Source organism: Trichoderma virens (assembly GCF_000170995.1).
Source record: "Trichoderma virens Gv29-8 chromosome Unknown TRIVIscaffold_82, whole genome shotgun sequence".
NCBI classification, from domain to species: domain Eukaryota; kingdom Fungi; phylum Ascomycota; class Sordariomycetes; order Hypocreales; family Hypocreaceae; genus Trichoderma; species Trichoderma virens.
Genome location: NW_014013667.1, coordinates 206,840 through 225,859, shown reverse-complemented (window position 1 = coordinate 225,859; position 19,020 = coordinate 206,840). Strand labels below are relative to the sequence as shown.

Below are 19,020 nucleotides of genomic sequence, written 5' to 3'. Positions count from 1 at the left end.
GCACTCCGCACAACAGCCCGTCGCAAGACCACACGAGCGAAAATGCCGAGTACGGCACGGAGTTGTGCTGTTGGGCGGCGGCTGGACATGGGACAGGCGTAGTTGGCCGTGTTTCGTACAAGTAGGGGCCATAAGCTCCAGACAAAAACTCCAGGCTGAGTCCCCCAGACAGACTCCAAGCTGATCTCAATCATGGCCAGAGCGAAGCTGAGAGAACGGCACAGCACAGGGCCTTCAGCTAGCGGTGGATCGTGGCCCTTCGCCTGGCCTGCTGCTAATTACCATTGTGGCATCGGGTGCTCTAAAACCCATACAACCTGACAATGCGAATGCACGCCTGACCCTGGCATGGGGAAGGGCTGCAAGGGCTCATGTTCAAGCCCAATGTCACGGCGGAAATGACACGACCCCTTCCATGGCTGATATAAGTGCCGCTGCAATCGAGATTGCCTGAAAACTGGGTTGCCGACCTTCTCTTCCCGCGCCAAAGTAACCTCTCCAAACATCTGAAGACTTGATTGCATGTCAATCATGGCCCCGCCCGAAGCCGCGACGTCTATTCGGTACCGCCCGCTCGACCGGTCCGGGAGCGAGATTCGCCTGCTTGAGCTGCAGCCGGTGACGACCAACGACATTAACGAGCGCGTCGTATGCCGTCTGGTCCATGAGCGGCTAAGCGACTCCTCCGACTTCATCGGCCTCTCGGCCCTGTACGGCGACATCACCGTCACCGAGACCATCTTCGTCAACGGAGCCGCCATCTCCATTCCCGTCCACCTCGCCCAGGCACTGCGTTACATGCGAGTCGTCTTCCTGGCCGCGTCGCTGCCAACGCCAGATGCCTCCATGACCGATCTTCAGGGCCCGACCACGGTGCCACCGCCTCTGCCAGTGCCGCCCAAGAAAGCCCCTGGCTGGCTGCGGTCTCTTCTCAAGAACGTGCGACACATGCTCGCCGAGCCAGGCGCGCCGCGGGGTGGCACACCGCCTCTACGGATATGGCTCGACCTCCTATGCATCAACGGCCGGGACACGCGTGAGGAGTCGGAGCGACGGGCTCACATGGCGCGAGCATACCGCCACGCCAAGATGGTGGTGGGCTGGCTGGGGCTCAAGGACTCGACTTCTGATCTCGCCATTGAGATCATCAAGGCCTGGGACAAGTGCATGCCCGTTACCTTTGGCGAGCCAGGTGACCGCGAGGCCCATCCCAACGACTATGCCCCTATTTTGCAGTGGATGGGCCCCGTTGCACATTTGAGTGACATACCCGAGGGCATCACCGACCCGCGCGAGGTGCCCAGCTACAAGGCCATCTCCGGATTCCTCAATCGGCCATACTTTCGCAACGCGTGGATCCTTGACGACATGAGCAAGGCGCGCTTCCCGGCCTTTTTGCTGGGCGATGACATTGTGTCCTGGATGCAGATACTGCGGTTGAACCGCGTCAATGAGGATATCAAGGACAATGGCGCCGAAATGTTTCCCGACGAACTGCGGCCGTTGCTCGAGTACTTGCCGCTGGGCAGCGTCTACGCGTTTTTGAAGGAGTTTGACAATCGGCAGAGGCAGGACGGTATTACGCCTGCCATGCTGACGACTACGAGCTCGGTCAGGAGCTCGTCGTCCATGACGGGCATGCGGACCAAGTCAAGGCAATGAGCCCCCGATTCAAATGTTTTGCATTTCTTTTGTCTCTCTTCTGCTTCTCATTTTTAAATTCTGAAAAAACTTCATCCACAGGGCATAATGATATGTGCGGCTTCTAGAATGGCAGGAGAAGATCGAAATAATTTTCTTTAGTTCTTTTTGTTCTTTTCTCTTCTCTTTTCTTTTTTGTCATTTTCATTTTCATCATTCTTTTTTTATTTGGATGGAAAGGAAGGAAGGGCATCCTCTCGGGTTATTGCGTGCGTTATGATTGGCTCCTAGGAAACGGGAAACGGGATCGTCAACAGGTTTTGGAACTGCGAAACTGGGATTTTTGTTTTATCCCGCCTTTGATCATGATAAGCGGGATAGTGCTTGGCGAATTTCTTGCTTTTTTGTTATGTAGAGAGATACCAATGAGGAAACTGTAGATAGACTTCAATCAGAGGATGACTTGGGCATGACGGGGCTGTGAGAGGGAGTTGGTAACGCGTGTATGTTTGCTTTGCATTTCATGTAGTTCGTAATCTCGGCTGATGCCTTCCTTTTCTGGCTGTGATATTGTGTGTTGCGGTCTGTTATTGATGGTGTAATAATGGTCTGATAAGTATATGTATGAAACAATGTACATAATACGGAGGGATATGCCTTGTTTCGGGAGGAGGGGGGGGGGGGGGGGTGGGCAGGAAAAATAAGTGCCGGAGGCGGCGGGATTCTCATCCATGTCCGGCTGCATGATTTAATCTACGATGATGGCTTACGAGCATGCCAAGTCCCAGATCTGGGCGGTTATTTTTTTTTTCGGGACCCGTATAAAGATTATATAAATAAATCTGGGGAAATGGCGAGATGGAGTGAGATTGGGGGTGGTGTGATTTATTTGTGAGACGATGCGGATGTCTGCTAACGTATGGGAGGATGAGAAAAGGAAGAGAGAGGAATCGTGCGTGCGTGGGTTTTGGACAAGGGTGAGGTGGGATGGGGGCTGCAGAAACGCATGATTTACGTTGGATCTCGCATTCGGCTCTTGGGAATTTATTTCCTTGATTTAAGTAGTTGGTCCTATCCCAGATATTTCTTAGAAGGTAACATACTCAGGTAGTTGGGATATTTATCTATGCGCGGGATATTAATTGCTGTCGGAATGGATTTGCAGCTTCGATAGCCATAAGAAGTAGATAGCAGCGTACATGTAGTCAGTAGCTGGACTAAAAGCCGGCTGCTAGATATAGAATGCCTCAACAGGCACCCCTCTTCTATGTTCAATTCAAGGCTTTTTACATCTCTCTCAAGGACCCCAACGGGGCTGATCTTCTATCCTAACAATTGCGTTATTGTCTAAAGTATGATGCCTGGAGAGTTAGTATCTCGGCTTTTTCTGTGTATCATAGATAGAAGCAAATAAGATAATCAGGATATATAATGCAATTAATTTTTCTCTGTGTTTAGAGCTCTATTCCTTTGCTTATGAATTGCTTGGTTTCAGTCCCTTGGTCAGAAGTAATATTTGCTTTGTGGGGAGCCAACATCATGTACAGCGGATGTACGCCAGCTGTTGACATACGATTATCACCCCGAAACTTGAATCCAGAAAATGCTCTTTCGGATCGCATTATATCCTCTTTCAAGATGCTGATTAACTGAATTTGTGGCACCAACACTCTTCGCTCGCATCTAAAATCAGAGCACCAGGTCCTCTTCCTCTATAACTTCGTCATCAGAATGGATCCTCTCATTCGCTTTCTCATTCAACAAATCCTCTCCATCTGGCGATTGAGCAGATTTCAACCGAGTTGAACCCGGCATTTCAACTATGGAATTCCACTCAAAACCGGCGCTTTCAAACCTATCTTTGGGAGCGATGCGTGCGCTGGAGTTATAACACTTGAAGCATAGGCGCATATAACTTTTCTGTAGACGCTCGAAATAAATACCTGACACCGCCAACCAGCAGCAGTAACATGGCCGGCTAATACGATATGACATCCCTATTATAGGGAATCTGATTTTCTTATTTAGTAGACCATTTTTGGTAACCAAGTCGACGATGCTTACAAGCAACAAGAGTCAGCGACCCTTCTTCTAAGGATATTCTGGGGAAAAAGTCCATCGAGACATACCTGTCGGCGCCGTGATAATAGGCAACTTCAGAGACTGACCAGTTCCTACATTGCCCATCTCCGCGTACGTTGGGATCTGCTCCTTTGCTGAGGAGCAGCGACACCACGGCATCGTATTGCGGACGCTGTAGCTCTTCTTCGCACGAGAAGATTCTAGAGGCACGCGCTGCCCAGAGGAGTGGCGTCCAGCCATCATAATCAAGAACGTCGATGCCAACTCCAACTCGCATGGAGCGTGCTAAAACCTCTTCTACAAGGTCTAACTGGCCTCTGAGCACGGCATAGTGGAGAGGCACCCTGCCGACTATGTCTCTGACAGCAAAGTCTGAATCTGGAACCCCAAGGATGTTTAAAGCCTCAAGGGAGTTGTAACAGGCAAAATGTGCTGGCTTTCTACCAAATGCATCCGTGACGTCGACAGAAACCTTTTGGCTAAGAAGCAACTGGATGACACTAGGTGAGCATGCTATGCTGGCTGCTATAATGGGAAATCCCAAAAAGCCTGCAAAACGATTTGGAACGGCACCATGTTCCAGAAGCAGCTTGACTATCTTTTCAACCAACTTGTCAATATTTTTGCCCCGTCTTTGGAGGGCTGTTATCAATGGAGTGCCGTATGCTGAGGGACAAACATGGTTGGTGTCCGCGCCATTCTTGATCAGGATTTGTACCATGTCTATCGTGCCTTCAGCACAAGCAAAATGCAACAGCGTACCCTCTCTGGGGGAGTAAGCGATGTTCAGGGTATCGGACACGAGGCTCTTGGTCATTAGATAGCTGAAAACTTCCATATTGCAGGCCCTAATTGATATTATGAGAGGGGTCTCATATTCATTATTCAGGGAGCCTACATGCAGTTGACCACCGGCATTGACCACGCGCCGAACCGACTCCACAGGAGTATTTGCTGTGATGCGATGAAGTGCTGTGTTCCCGCGTTTATCTATAATGCTCAAATCTGGACCGTATTCGAGGACTGTGCGTATCATACTGGCGTCCTTAAGTGGCATAGCCAAAGCTGTAAGCGACGCGTTGCCTTCATCTAACATGTTCACATCTGCACCACTCTCGAGAACCAAGGAAACGACTTCAGTGTAGCCGTTGCGGACTGCCTCCAGTAGTCTTTCACGTGAGAAGTCGGGCTTGACTTTCGATTCGCTAAGCATCAGTTTGACGATGTTGGGATGGTTATTGACAATGGCGGCGTCTAATGCCGTACGCCCGGCCGAATCTTTTCTGTTGATATCGGCACCGTACTCGAGAAGAATACGGAGAACTTCGGCGGAATCGGACATGATATGAATTGCTGACATCAAGGCACTATTCTCGCAGTAGTCAATGTCGGCTTTGGCCTCAGCAAGCAGCCGCACTATTTCTGAGGATCCTTGATATGCTGCGACGTGCATGGGGGTCGAGCCAAGTGAACAGGCGAGAGTTGGATTTGCATTGTGAGAGAGAAGGTACTGAACAATCTCAGTATTCTGAGAATGTGTAGCCCCATACACTGCTGTCAATTAGTACGATCTCCCTTCCCCTTCTTTATCTACCTATTTACAAAAAAAAAAAAAAAAGCAGGGACAAACCTGGAGTGTACTTGCGGCCTACTGACTTATTCACGTCAGCTCCATTATCGACAAGTAGCTTGACTAAATCCATATTGCTGTTCATCGTTGCGCATAGTAATGGAGTCGATTGTTCGATCACGAAGTCTTTCAAGTCTGGATCTGCATTGTGTGCTAGTAGAAGACGACAAATATCGGTTCTATTTTGCTGCACCGCCACCCATAAAGCTGGTTCGCCGTTCTGGGGCATGCGAATTTGGATCCGCTCCATGGCGAAGAAGTGCCTCTGTGATCTTGTAATAACCCTTATATGCTGCAATGGTTAGCGGATGACCTGGTATGCCTGGCGTTATGTATTCTTGGAAATTTCTACGTTGAATTAATGATTCGGTCGCTGCGACGTTTCCAGAATGGCATGCTGTCTGCAAGGGTGTTAAGCCAGATAAACAACTGGCATCGATTTGGGCCCCATAGTCCAGTAAGAGATTTATCATATCAGCAGACCCATACCTGGCTGCAACTTCCAGTGGCGTCAAGGCAGTGCTATCAACATCCAGGACGCAGCTTTCACCGGCAGCGATTGGCAACTTAGCTGAATTGACTGCAGAGAACTTCGAGGCGATACATAATGGGGTTAGACCACTTGAATTCCGTACTCTTTGAAGGAATGTCTTGTCAATATCAAGTCCAAAAGTGAGCAGTTTGCTGACGATGTCGACCATATCCAGTTCACAGGCTAAGCACAGAACATCCATCAATATTGAGGATAGTATGCTATTATCTCGTGGCATTGTCTTTTCTTTGTCTTTGGTGACGACTTCGTCTTCGTAATAATCTCTGGCAGAGCTCTCGGCTTTGAAACCTTCATGGGCTCCATCTATGTCGCTAGCAAAAGCTTCTTCGTGCTGGTCTTGAGGTCGTCGCGGAGACAACGGATTTCGTCCAGATATGTGCACATGTTTAGCCAGCTCACGACACATCTCAAGGTTGCCGCTAAGAATAGCAGTGCATAGGATATCCTGTACATAAAGATCACCTAAGTTCAGGCCGTATGGGTATCGTTGGATTATGAGTTGGAATATAGGTAATTGGACAGCTCTTGTGGCCTCAATTAGTCCTTGACGCAGGGAGTCAGCGTCGTATTCATTGTTTGTTAAGATGGACTTGACAGTTTCTTCGAGCCCCAAGTGCGCGGCAATCGGTAGAGGCTTGCGACTTGTATGTAGTGGCTTCAAGAAAGGGGCAGGTAAAGCCTCGTATGCATCTATCCAGCGTTCCAATAACGACTGATGCTCACATATAGAGTGCAAAACATCCCCAATCGGGCCAGCTTGTTTGTAATGGTAAGCCCAAAACTGTGTTGCGTACGACAAATGAGGACCCCAGGCCTGAGATTGGTCACTGATATTCCGCAAATGATCGAAACAAATCTGCACGATAGTCCTATGCCGTTCAACTTCTGTCTGTTGATACCACTTTCTCTGAGAGAGCGGCTGGGTTTCCCTGGGATCCAGAGACTTGAGCCAACTGCGCATCGAGCCATGGCTAAAATCCACGCTGTGGTGAACCGTTGCCAATACCCCCCCAAGATGATGGTTGATATTGTCGAAGTGCTCACGTATTGTTGACCCGCCTATACGTGTATCGACGTTGTCTCCGAGGCAGAGATCCGAGATATAGCAGATTTCATGTACCCTTAGCTGTCTAAAGGATGACGACGTCCATGAAAATATTTTCTGGGCCCATTGGTGGTATTTCTCAGGAATCTCTGCCAGCACACTCTCAAAAACTAGCTCCGGGCTTGGCATTCGATTCTTGACCAAGATATCGGAGACGGATTTCTGAGGGTTTGGGGCTAGTCTTAGCCACTTGACAATCAAAGACCGCAATGCTTCATCGTATGAGCAGCTAGAAAGTAAGACTGATAAGTTATCTCGTAGGTCCTTCTTATTTGGCCAGAACGAGCCAGAATAACCCTTATTTTTCTGGAGCAGCACCGACGCATCAAATCCAGGCTGGAAGGGGGCAGAAGTAGAATGGCTCATGCAATAATCCATGTGAGCTACGCTTTCTGTTGGAAATTTAGAGAGTGCGTTAACGATAAGCTTGTCGTTAGCTGTGTCTTTTGTTGTAACAATAACAATTCTCAGGCGGTTCTCTTTTGTCATAAATATGTCGCAGATCTGAGATAAGAAAATAGAAACAGAATCGTCGCATTCATCTACGCATCCCAGCACATAGAGGCAACTTGTATCATCTAATCAAAAAGCTTATGAGTGTCTGCAGATATATAGCAGATAGGAAGCACAGTCATACCATTTAAATTAATGTCTCGCCACATGTTTAACATATATTGGCATCCCCATAGCTGTGCATTATGGTGTGGACTTTATTAAGGGTACGTTGGGTTGAGCGTAGAAGGATTGAGCCAAAAATGTCCGCAGCATCGCTGATATATTGTTGAATTCAATGTCGTAGTCCTTGAAGCGGAAATAGTAAAGCAATTCTTTACTATCCTTCCGTTCGTGAAGGTAGTTCATTATACTTTCGGATACTGAGCCTGCATCAGAAGTACACTGGATATGGAGGATGTGATTGTAGGTGGTCTTGATCAAAGTGTCTAGCTCTGAATTGTCTTTAATTGCATTGGCGTTTAAGACAGGGTATATTGGAGATGCCTGCTGTGCTGCTACATGCAGAGGTGCCACGTGCTCCATTTCGAAATCTTTCTCACGTTTCGATCAATTAGTGGGTAATCAAATTAAAAGATCTATAGTATAGGATTGCATACCAAGCCACTCACTACCTAGTGAGATTATTTTAGTATACAGATCAAGCTCTTCAGCATCAGTTAATTCCAGGTGTGGCTTAGCACTTGGCAACTGACGCTCAAGGGTGACACCCAAAGTGGTAGTAGATTTATCGAATACCTATTGTATCCCAATTAGCTTTACGAATCAAAATGAAGCACATAGGACCATGGAAACAAACTCTTTTTGTTGGATCGTCATGCGTGGAAAAAACGTTGACAACCCGGGCCCGTTCGAGAATTTTTGTGTGTATAAATAAATCGTTGACTTCGCTGATCGTCTGAGCAAGGCTTTGGACAAGTTCCATTTTGTGACCCCGCCGATAGCGGTCATTACGCTGAGAGAGAAGACAATAGAGCTGTTCTTCGAGATCATGAATTGTATGTGGCCTATGTGGATAACCGAAGAAAATCTACAATAGTCAGAGCTAGGGCATCAATAACAGACGAGTTTGGTGGGGGCACTTACAAAACCGCAAGTGGAATCCAAAACATCTGCATATTCACTTCTATTGTCACGAGCAAGAATAATGGCCTAGCTCCGGCATATAATTAGTGATAATGTAGACTTCCATCATTTGAAGTGGAATGACTTTACTGCTTTGACAATTGTGCCGCCAATATCATGACAAACGAAGTATATCGGCCGTGTTGTATTCTGAGCAACCGTAGGTCAGTATATTGTCTCATAAAGAGGTCGTAAGACAAACTTGAAGCCTTTGCATTCGTCGTTTCGCGACTTCAGTCAGTAGTCTGTGAGCACTGCTGTAAATATGATGTATCGTATAACATTCCATGGAGTCTTCATCTGAGTTGTAGTTCATTGGGATAGTGATAAGTCTTCCACCAACAGGACCTAGATGGTTGAAAACATTGTTGAGCTTGGTTGAGCCTAGAGAATGAGAGGCGGATGGCATTTCCCAAGATTTCTCATCCCCATGACGTCCATGGACGGCTATGATACTTCAAAGTTTGAGCCAAAATCAGAAACTTGGAATAGAACTTGGATAAAAAGGAATACTTACTCAAACCTGGTTTCATCCATGTCATGGCTGGGACTGCCTACAGCATTATCTTCGTGGAACTTGGTAGGATCATCAGTGAATCTGGCACTATTATTTGTTCCAGCTATCGTCTCGCCGCTGCCTTCGGTGAGCAATTCTGTAGGGGTGGAATTTTGTTGATTATTTACAGCCTCCGCTGTTAAGCAGTCCATACTGAACGAAGTTGGAGCTACCGTAGCTGTTCATATGATCGATACATGTATTGTCTACTTCGGAGGCCAATCTGTTTGAGAATGGATGTGTATAGCATAAACAACAGAGACAGAAAGAAATTTTAATTCTAATTGATAGCACTGTTGTTTTCTACTATGTGTGGGAGATGCATTTGCGGATAAGCAGAAGGCAGAGTGCGCACACATCACTTTAACAGGTGCAAATAAGATGTGTGCATGGACTAGATATTGACACTGGACGAAGTACTCCACACAGGGAGATACGTTACGGGCCTTTTAAATTGCGGTTATGATTCCATAGAACGATCACGGGCCCAGAGCTCAGGGCGCGGAGTGTCGTCAATCAGAAGCGCTTTGTTTAAACATCATCCAGGTGACCAAAAGGATGAAGAGCGGGAAATCAATTAACACTACCCAAGTTGATGTTCTTTGTTATCTGTCTTCTTTGGCCTACTCGCTTGTTCATACTTCTCGTATGACGACAGCCCCTAGGGCCTCAAACGAAGATAAGATTTTGGTCAGTTGCGAATCACACCCAAGTCTTCAAGTCATTGATCGTTATGATTCGGGTTACTAACTACATGTATGCAACGGAACAAGGCGCCCAAATCATATCTATGCCATGGACAATCAAGCCGCCGACAGAACAAAAGAAGAAAGACGAATTTGATGATGCAATCCACAATGCCCTGAACACAAAGGGCCTCCTTATGTTTTGTGCTGCAAGTGATCAGGGAAGTTCTGCTGACCTGATGTATCCGTACGGCAGCAACCCTAACAGCTTCAGAATCAGCGCTGCTAAAGCCACGGGCAGTATGCTCGACACGGTTGGCGATGCGCACGAGCTTAGCTTCATTTCCCCTAGCAACGAGGTTGTGATTGACCACGACTATCAAGATGTGCAAGACAAAGCATTCCGGGAATTCGAAGCTCTTTCTGGTAGCTCTGTGGCGACTGCACTTGCAACTGGTTTGGCCGCACTTGTCATGAGTGCGTCAGACTAGGCGTTTTACACACTAGATAGACGAACCAGACTGATGACAGCGTTGCAATAACGGAAAAGGACTTGAAAGAGATAAAAGAACAACAGCGGATGGAATATGCACTGCTATCAATTGGAACTAGCCACCTTACGAATAATAAATACATCGAGGCCTGGAAGACATTTAGCGGTGCCGCAGAAGATTTAAGGGAGAGTGAGGGAGAGAGAATAGGCCAGCTGGGGAGAATTGCAGGCTTGGCAAGAATGTTTCTTAGAAAGGGTGCTTGAGTGATAGGACTTTAATATTTTCAACGGTTTCCTAATGAGAATTGCGCTGGCAATGGATTGTATATTTCCGCAATCTATTTTACATCTACAGGATTTCTTCTTCATACGCTACTAAGCCTACATGTAAGCATCACTTTGCAATCTCCGCCTCGACCCAGCGCTCCAAACCTCCTCTGCTAATAATTTCTTGCACGTTCGGCGGCAGCTCGCCCACCTTCTGGCTCCACGTCTCTCCGTTGTCCTCTGTGATGACGACCTTGCTCCTACGCACGTCCCACAGGAACTTCCACCCCGTACGTCGCGTGAGCTGAGCGTCGGCGCCATCGCCCTTGGGGAAGCGCTCGCGAAGACGCTGGACAAGGCGAGGCACCTCAACCGTAAGGAGCGCATTGTTAATGCTGTTGCGGCTGAAGATGTTGCCGAAGGAGCCCGCAACGACCAGCGGGATCTTCTTGGCGAGGAGGGCTGTGGCCGCTTGCTCCCTAGATGAACCCGTTCCGAAATTGAAGCCTCCGACCAGCACGTCTCCTGGCTGGGCGATGTCCTTGAAAGCGGCATCGTAGTTCTCCATACACACCTCCGCCATCTTCTCGACTGGAACGTTATCTTGATACGTGTATTTGCCTGGATATATGCCGTCGGTGTTGATGTTGTCTGCGTCGCAAAAGATGATACCTCCCTCGACTTTCTCTGGGAAACCCGGTACGATATCGGTTAGCGTCTCCTCTGTGCTGTCTGTAGGTGCTACGGCAGAGCCGCCCATATCCTTCTCGGCATCAAGGATCATGCTGTCAGCCTGGGCGATGATCCTATCCAAGGCATCCTCTATGCTCATGGCTTTATCTGCCTCGAAGTTGCCACTGCCCTCGCCAATGATAACCTTGTCGATGCCGTCAGGGTTCTGATACCATCCAGGACCGCTGATATAGCCCGACAGAGCACTGGCCGCGACTACTTCCGGTGAGCCGAGGTACGCCTTTGCTTCTCTAGATCCCATTCTTCCTGAAAAATTCCTGTTCGATGCGCTGATGCCAACCTCGTTGGGCTCAAGCAGTCCGGTCCCAAGACCTATACAAGGACCGCAGCCTGATGGAAGAGCTTCTGCACCAGCATCTAGGAGAACCTGCCAATCGCCAGCTTCTTCGGCGATATGTTGTTCAGCTAGAGAGGCGGCGGCAATGTAGAAATTAACGCCCGGAGCGATCTTGGGCGTGACACCGTCCTTGGAAGCCTCGCGGAATACACGAGCGGCGGCGCTGATATCAGACGCTCTTCCATTGGTGCAGGACACCAAATCTAGAGCATAATCAGTAGAGTTCATAGACATAGACATGTGTAAGTGGCCATAATTACAGGCTTTGTTAACAGCAATTTTCTGGGCCTCAAGGTCATGAAGAGGTGTGACGACCTTCACGCTGTTAGGACCCGAGACAAATGGGGTCAACGAGGAAAGGTCGAGATAGAGTGATTTGGCGTAAGTTGCACCGGGGTCGGCGGTGAGCCGGTTCTGGGAGAGCTGGGCGATTCGGTCGTGAGTAAAACGGGCCTCGGCACCAAGATCTGAGTTGAGCATGGCGGAGGTGGTGGCCTTGGCTCGCAGCCAATTGATCAAGACATCGTCAATGGGGAAGAGCCTGCCACGGTTGTCAGTCTGTTTGCCAATACTCTTACAACGAGTCTAACGTACCCACTGAGCGCGCCCCATTCCGTCGTCATGTTTGAGATTGTAATTCTTTCATCTATAGAAAGACTACGCATCGTTTCTTCGGAACCAGCGAATTCAATGCTATGATTTAGGACCGAATCGTCATTCACTAATCCGCAGAGCGCCACGATGACATCCTTTGCAGTAACACCGGGAGGTAGAACGCCTAGGAGAGTGACCTTGGCGATAGGTGGGATCTGCCACCATGTGCGACCTGTAGCAAGAATGCTCGCAGCATCAGTCCGCACAATTGGTGTGCCGACGGCTCCAACTGCGCCATAGCTGTTGGAGTGACTATCAGATGCAACGGTCAATGTTCCTGGCCAGGCGAACCCGTTTTCGAGCATGATCTGGTGCCCAATCCCATGGCCGGCGCCAAAGAAATCAATGCCATGGGTCCGAGCAAACTCCTCGATCAATTGATATTTCTTCAAGTTCGCAGGCGATTTGTTGCCAACGTCATGATCCAAAGTCATGACAATTTGGCGGCTATCATGGACCTTGGTGGCGCCCATGTCCATCCATTTCTTGATAATGGGGAAACTGTTGTCATGGGACATGCTCCTATGCGGCGCAATAGATATATAATCACCGGAATGGACCGTCTTGCCCGGCGCAAGGCCGACAGCGTATCGCTGGACGATCTTCTCAGTGAGCGTCTGGGGCTTTCCCACGGCTGGCGGGGAGGAGGAGAGGATGTCTGAGTCGGGAGAGCTATCGAGCTGCGAGTGGAAAGCATCCGGCCTTCGACGGAGGCCCGTGGCGCTGTATGAGCGGCATATCGGCGATGCTGAAGGTAGCTGTGGTGCGAGAGATCGTGGTGTTGTGCGGCCCAGGAGGGTGACGCATCTCCTGGCTGAGCGGCCAGCTACTCCGCGCTGCGTAGAACGAAGAGGTTATCGAATGTCTCTTAGTTTATATAGTTGGTATATATCATCCAATTGGCCAGGTTCAGAGTATGTACCTACTGCTTGCATCATCCTGAAGCGTACCCGTTGTGAAACAAATGGATGAAGTTGTATACTTTTATCCGAGATCGGGATGGCGGCATCTAGAAAAAAAAATTTGGCGGGAAGCTAATCCGAAACCCAGGCGCTGCCATTGGCTGAAGGGCGGATGTCTTTGGTCTTTGGATTCACATGAACCGGAATAGGTACCTATACTTTGTACTGTGCTGTAACAGTGCATGTATCTTTCAGTCGCATGTTGCTCTACAGAGTACAATAGAACAATTGATATACAAGGTCTGGCAATTGAAATCATGGTAGACGGGACTTTGCGCACCGAAATCAAGATTCAATGACACGATGTGGCTATGTGCTCCCAAAACGGCTCAATGTTCTACCTACAAGAGGCATCATGTTACCAATTGAAGCTCAATACGTGGTCTTGAAACTTGGAGATCCCCGTTACCAAAGCACGTGCTCATCCCCTTGATGCTCTCTACTGCTTGAGGCTGTTAAAACTATTCCGGTACGAGTACAAGCCGCGATCCAAGGGCGTGCGCTAGATCTTCCCGCGCCCTTTGCCCCACGGGCTGAGTAATGCCCTCCGCGGATCCTCCATGTAAGCATGTCCATGTTAATCAATATCGAATGACTACGGAGTAATGTAGACGGTATAAATAAATCAAAGCGGCGCTCTTTGTTCTGACTGACGAAATACTCCAACTTCGGCTTGCAAGAGAAATCCAACCTAATCCTAATCCACGGCCTTTGAAACCATGTCAAAATCAGAATCTATCCCAAGACTTCTCGACTCATTCACCGAGAAATGGTCCCCTCGCCTTGTCGCTGCAGTCAACGACCACCATGTCAAAGTTGCCAAAGTAGACGGCGAGTTCATCTGGCACTCACATCCAAACTCGGACGAACTATTTTATCTCCTGGCCGGCAAGTTGACTATCGAGCTCGAGGGCCTGGATGATGTGGTGATGCAAGTTGGGGACATGTTTGTGGTTCCAAAGGGCGTCAGACACCGCCCTGTTGCCGAGGAGGCGTCCATCATGATGGTGGAGCATGAGTCTACAATCAATACTGGAGATGAAACTAGCTCAGAAAGAACAAAACAGGTCGAGGATGCTCGTGGGCAGTATTGAGATGCGTTGATATGCACATGTGCCTATTTACAAGGTACAAGGAGGACTGAGTGATGTCTTTGGAGGCAGGTGGGAATAGAAATGATGCACAAAATACCTAAGCATACCTTTTTTTTCAGTATTGGTACATGTATTCATATTTCAACGTATGATACCCCGCACGCAAAGAGGGATACTCATACCAAATGCATACCCTGTATATATTATACGTGGTTTAGGTGCTTATAGGTACATGTATGCATGTAGGTGCTATATATACTAATAGACTGCCCGCTTCTGCCGGTGGGGGTTTTTTGACTTGTAATCTTCCTTCTTCATAACAACACGAAGCCCCCATCTTCATAGGGAAAAAATGGCTGAAGGTACACGAAATCCTTATGTTCATATTTTTTACACTTCCATTCAGTCAATGGCTAATGGTTCTTCTGGCAGACCTTGATCCCCTGGCTATACTGCCAAATTCGACGCTAGAATTGCCTGGCGTTTTAACCGTGACTCTTCACGAAGCAGTTGGTCTCTCTAGGGGAACTGGGACCTCTGAGCCGGATGGCTATGAGGAATACTCCGATGGCTCAGAGCACAGCCATATTAAAGGATATTTATCTACCTGCCTACGATGCAAATTTCCTCAAACGATTGTTGAATGCGACAAATGCCAGATACCCCTTAACTGCTATTGGGGAACCACAGAAGACCCATCATGGCAAGAAGACTATGGCATATGTAAATTCTATGTTACGCGGTTTACCGAGTTGACTATTTTCTTCTATCATCCAACTGGTTCCAACTTCAGCCAAGACGTGTTTCTTGGGCTAGCAAGGGTAAACCCCTTTGATGCATTACAGGAATCTACATCACAGTGGTTGAAAATTGAAGATGGTACTGGCAAGATTCGCGTCAGCTATGACTATACAACTATGGGAAAGAAGACACTTGAAGAGGAAGAATTAGATGGAGAGTTTTTTGATGTTGTAAGAAGACACTCTAGACACATCAGCCAGAACACAAGGGGTAAATTCGAGGCAATGTATTCTGCAAAATTGTTCAAACCAGATAAACTTTCCCTATATCAAGCTTCGACTGGATTGCCAAATCGCATCAGCCATCCTTTTATATCCCCAACCACCTATTGTTTCCAAATAGAGGATTCGATACAACTCAATTCTCCATTCATCATGGGAGGACACCTCTTCAATCATCTCTTGGAGCAGCAAACCTTTGACCTTGACAGGGCTCGATTCTACATTGCGGAGATTCTCTGTGCGCTGGAATATTTACATGATGTACATAACATCTTCGCCTGGTTGAAGCCCAGAATTGTCCTATTGGACGGCACGGGTCATATTACGCTTTGTGGCTTCGGTCTTTTCATCTCGGAAACCAGCCTTGAAAGCCCCAGTACACAACACGGACTACCAGAGTACCCAGCACCGGAACTACTCCTTGGCCAGGGCGAACATCGTATGGCCGATTGGTGGACATTGGGAATTTTCCTGTATGAAATGTTAACAGGGCTGCCTTTATTCTACGACGAAGATCCCGAAAAGATAGCCGACAAGATCCTCAATCAGTCCATTCACTTACCCGAGTCTTTACCACCAGCAGCGCAGGATATTCTTCTGAAGCTACTCTGTCGCAGCCCTGAGCAACGGCTTGGTGCCCACGAAGGCGCATCTGAGATTAAAGCTCATCCATTTTTTGAGGGAATCGATTGGCATAAACTTATTCGGCGCAAATACCAACCCGCTTTTAAACCAACTTTTTATGACTCGCATCTTGAGCAACATGGAGTGCCTGAATCGCTTGAAGCACCGGATCCTCCGCCATGGATTCCTTTCAACCTTATCCGAATGTATCCAGAGCACAGGAGCCATACCCAGAACTCAAGAGTCCGTCAAGAGTTCGTCCATACAGATAATAATTGGGACCTAATATGGGAAGACTCTTCTTCTCGAGAGTTCCATTTTTACAATCGCGTTACCGGAGAGAAGCAGCCTATCTTTTTCCCAGCCGGAGAATTCGTCACATGTGGTGACGTTGCACAATCTGACGAAGCCTACATTGCTGTCCCCGATCAAAGCCAGAAACTGGCCATACTCAAAACAGCATTGCAAGCTGGGTATGATAATGCAGCCTCGCAATTACTGGAGTATGGCGTAGACTTGAACATTAGGGTCATGGGAGAGCATCGAGAAACTCCCCTGCTATGGGCTGTGCATCAAAAAACCCTCGATTTGGTGAAACTATTCCTTAGCAACGGCGCTGATTGCAAATTTCGCGACCTATAATCTCAAGGATAAATATGCATTAATCGCCGCCGTGAGGACAGGAAACCCAAGGATTGCAGAGATTTTGTTGCAAAAGTCTGATCGGGTTATATCTACGATTGCTTTAAGCCTAGCCATTGACCAAAACGATGGCCCTATGGCCAAACTCCTTCTGGAAAACGGTGTGCAGTGCGAATTCGAAGAAGCGGATCGGGAGCCGCCTTATGTTTCACATCCCTTCATGACTACCACCTGCTGTGACTTCCCTGTTGGGGAGCCAGAAGAGTTTATTCATCCGCTCTTCCGTGCTGTTGTATACGGAAACGAGGACTTAGTTAGGCTCTTGCTCTCGTATGGTGCCGACGCCAACGTCGGATACCATGGCCTCTGTTGGTATAAATTGAAGATGGACCGGGAAGAGAGAATCAAGTTCGAGTGTGGCAGAGTAATTCAAGTTGCCATGGAGCTGAGGCACGAGACGATTGTGCAACTGCTGCTTGAGTATGGTGCAGACATTAATCTTGGGCGACCCGTCTGGGACTTTAGGACTCATAACTGTGAGATGGTTCCAAGAGATGTATTCCAGAGAGTTAGAGCTGGCTTAAACGCCGCAGTGGCAGCAAGGGAAAACAACATGAAGGCATAAATTACAGCGTAGGTAGTTCTTATGGTAGCTGAGCGAGCTTATTGTGCTACCTATGATTCAAACATTTTCGAGGTGCGAGCCATTATCACTACCTTTAATTGAGCTAGCAATGTGTTTAAACTCCGTGGCCATGGTTTAGAGAGCTGAGATCTCTTCTGCATCGCTATTGGCGTTGCCCATAGGTGGTGTATAAATAGGTAATAATAGGTTTGGACCAAAATCTTGCTCTTCACCCGTATCGTTGTTTATACCATACCTTTGCTCGTTGACTTCGTTCTCAGCAGCAAATCTGTATGAGCGGCTTTCTGCAGCAAGTAGGTGTTCACCAATTAGCCATAAACATAGAGATAGGGAGAGAATAAGATATAAAAGTCAAGAAGGTGTCATACCGCAAACATCAAACCTCTCGCCTTTGACTAGGAACGCTATAAAGCCGCGATGCGTGACTAAGAAGATGTTCTTGTAAGAGCGAGACAGATCCTTGAGGCGGCGCCGAACTCTCTCAGCACGCATTACAGCATCTTCAAAACTATGAGGCAGATAGTCCCATTCTTCGTGACAGGCGGAAAGGTCGAACTGGGGAAATTTGGCCGCCATCTCGGCACGCGACACCCCTCTATTGCAGACGGCATCGTGGGCTTCGCGCAGGTCCGGCCAGACCTGGAGTTCGACCTTGGTGGGGGATGTCTTGAGATGCCGGCTGAAAACAATGAGAGCCGTTTGAATGGTACGAGTCATAGGAGACACGAGTATAAGGTCAGGCTCAGCTGGTGGACGCACATTGCTCGCTTGTTGAGACCCGATGTCAGTGAGAGGGGGATCTCGGTGGGGGTAACCCCGGTGAACGCTGCATGGTTTATGCCGAATTAGACCCCAACTTTTTGGGAGGGTTTTTTCTTGTTTTGAGCACTGACTTGTGAAGGGACTGCCCGTGTCGCAAGATGTGAATGCTCGCCATACTGGATAGACTGTTGATGGTTAAGGTGGTGGGAATGGCTACAACATGTATAGCCTTGGATGGATTTTTCTGAGGATAGGAAACTCTTTAGCAACTTATAGTAGCAGTAGATAGCATAAAACAAAATACTGGCCACTTTATCGTTGAGGTTACAAATTGCTGGACGTGATGGTTCCTAATGTGTTTGACACAACCCAAATGTTATCCATTGGTGCCTCGAGCGGGGTACTGGTATTAGTTAGTTCGGGTATGGGTAGCTACATTACATAGCTTCCCATAGTTTCACACTTTTCTAGTTGTAATCATCTCCCTTGTCATAGTTTTGAGAGACATTGGGAGTATCTGAACGACACACAATCGCGCGTTGCAAGATGTTCTCGCTTTCACTGCTGCGGCATGCACGAAAGCAATTGTGAAGTAATTGATTTGGTAGATTAGCCGGCAGATAAAGCAAAGATGTGTTAGATAATCGTTGCTAATTTTGGCTCAAGAGCGAATGAATAAGTTCGCGCCTTCACAACAGCTGCATTCATTACAGGGCCATCAATGGTCTAATTAGGGAAGGGCCACATTGATGTATTCAGCACCCCAAGTTGGCTATTCAACACCTCAGCGACTACTTTAAGTGACGTAATAGACGGCAGAGGAAACGTCCTTTGTTTAATCTTACCATATTTAAGCAACTATTACTACTTTTC

The 19,020-nt window shown here is 47.9% G+C and overlaps 10 protein-coding genes across 10 annotated transcripts; 5 read left to right on the top strand and 5 right to left on the bottom strand.

Moving 5' to 3' along the window:
- Nucleotides 1-531: 531 nt before the first annotated feature.
- TRIVIDRAFT_181488 (uncharacterized protein) lies at nt 532-2,109 on the top strand (the record flags this gene model as incomplete). Its single annotated transcript, XM_014098501.1, has 1 exon — nt 532-2,109. The coding sequence occupies one exon, from the start codon at nt 532-534 to the stop codon at nt 1,660-1,662; it is 1,131 nt and encodes a 376-aa protein (XP_013953976.1).
- A 1,221-nt stretch (nt 2,110-3,330) lies between these two features.
- TRIVIDRAFT_203361 (uncharacterized protein) lies at nt 3,331-5,603 on the bottom strand (the record flags this gene model as incomplete). The annotated part of the gene is made up of 4 exons (XM_014098500.1): nt 3,331-3,520; nt 3,771-4,446; nt 4,486-5,274; nt 5,354-5,603. The coding sequence occupies 4 exons, from the start codon at nt 5,601-5,603 to the stop codon at nt 3,331-3,333; spliced, it is 1,905 nt and encodes a 634-aa protein (XP_013953975.1).
- On the bottom strand, nt 5,593-5,865 carry TRIVIDRAFT_131613 (uncharacterized protein; the record flags this gene model as incomplete). The annotated part of the gene is made up of 1 exon (XM_014098499.1): nt 5,593-5,865. A coding segment is annotated over one exon (273 nt), but the record flags the coding sequence as incomplete, so codon positions are not given.
- A 2,850-nt stretch (nt 5,866-8,715) lies between these two features.
- On the bottom strand, nt 8,716-9,357 carry TRIVIDRAFT_224455 (uncharacterized protein; the record flags this gene model as incomplete). Its single annotated transcript, XM_014098498.1, has 3 exons — nt 8,716-8,799; nt 8,852-9,104; nt 9,167-9,357. 3 exons carry the CDS (start codon nt 9,355-9,357, stop codon nt 8,716-8,718), a joined length of 528 nt encoding a protein of 175 aa, XP_013953973.1.
- A 602-nt stretch (nt 9,358-9,959) lies between these two features.
- TRIVIDRAFT_68226 (uncharacterized protein) lies at nt 9,960-10,382 on the top strand (the record flags this gene model as incomplete). Its single annotated transcript, XM_014098497.1, has 1 exon — nt 9,960-10,382. One exon carries the CDS (start codon nt 9,960-9,962, stop codon nt 10,380-10,382), a length of 423 nt encoding a protein of 140 aa, XP_013953972.1.
- A 396-nt stretch (nt 10,383-10,778) lies between these two features.
- Nucleotides 10,779-13,404, bottom strand: TRIVIDRAFT_193221 (uncharacterized protein; the record flags this gene model as incomplete). Its single annotated transcript, XM_014098496.1, has 4 exons — nt 10,779-11,944; nt 12,002-12,282; nt 12,336-13,118; nt 13,346-13,404. 4 exons carry the CDS (start codon nt 13,402-13,404, stop codon nt 10,779-10,781), a joined length of 2,289 nt encoding a protein of 762 aa, XP_013953971.1.
- Nucleotides 13,405-14,076: 672 nt separating this feature from the next.
- On the top strand, nt 14,077-14,451 carry TRIVIDRAFT_46816 (uncharacterized protein; the record flags this gene model as incomplete). Its single annotated transcript, XM_014098495.1, has 1 exon — nt 14,077-14,451. The coding sequence occupies one exon, from the start codon at nt 14,077-14,079 to the stop codon at nt 14,449-14,451; it is 375 nt and encodes a 124-aa protein (XP_013953970.1).
- A 665-nt stretch (nt 14,452-15,116) lies between these two features.
- On the top strand, nt 15,117-16,223 carry TRIVIDRAFT_125663 (uncharacterized protein; the record flags this gene model as incomplete). The annotated part of the gene is made up of 2 exons (XM_014098494.1): nt 15,117-15,422; nt 15,474-16,223. Coding segments are annotated over 2 exons (1,056 nt in total), but the record flags the coding sequence as incomplete, so codon positions are not given.
- Nucleotides 16,224-16,529: 306 nt separating this feature from the next.
- On the top strand, nt 16,530-17,364 carry TRIVIDRAFT_46797 (uncharacterized protein; the record flags this gene model as incomplete). Its single annotated transcript, XM_014098493.1, has 2 exons — nt 16,530-16,688; nt 16,801-17,364. Coding segments are annotated over 2 exons (723 nt in total), but the record flags the coding sequence as incomplete, so codon positions are not given.
- A 135-nt stretch (nt 17,365-17,499) lies between these two features.
- Nucleotides 17,500-18,322, bottom strand: TRIVIDRAFT_68229 (uncharacterized protein; the record flags this gene model as incomplete). The annotated part of the gene is made up of 3 exons (XM_014098492.1): nt 17,500-17,669; nt 17,754-18,211; nt 18,279-18,322. 3 exons carry the CDS (start codon nt 18,320-18,322, stop codon nt 17,500-17,502), a joined length of 672 nt encoding a protein of 223 aa, XP_013953967.1.
- Nucleotides 18,323-19,020: the final 698 nt, after the last annotated feature.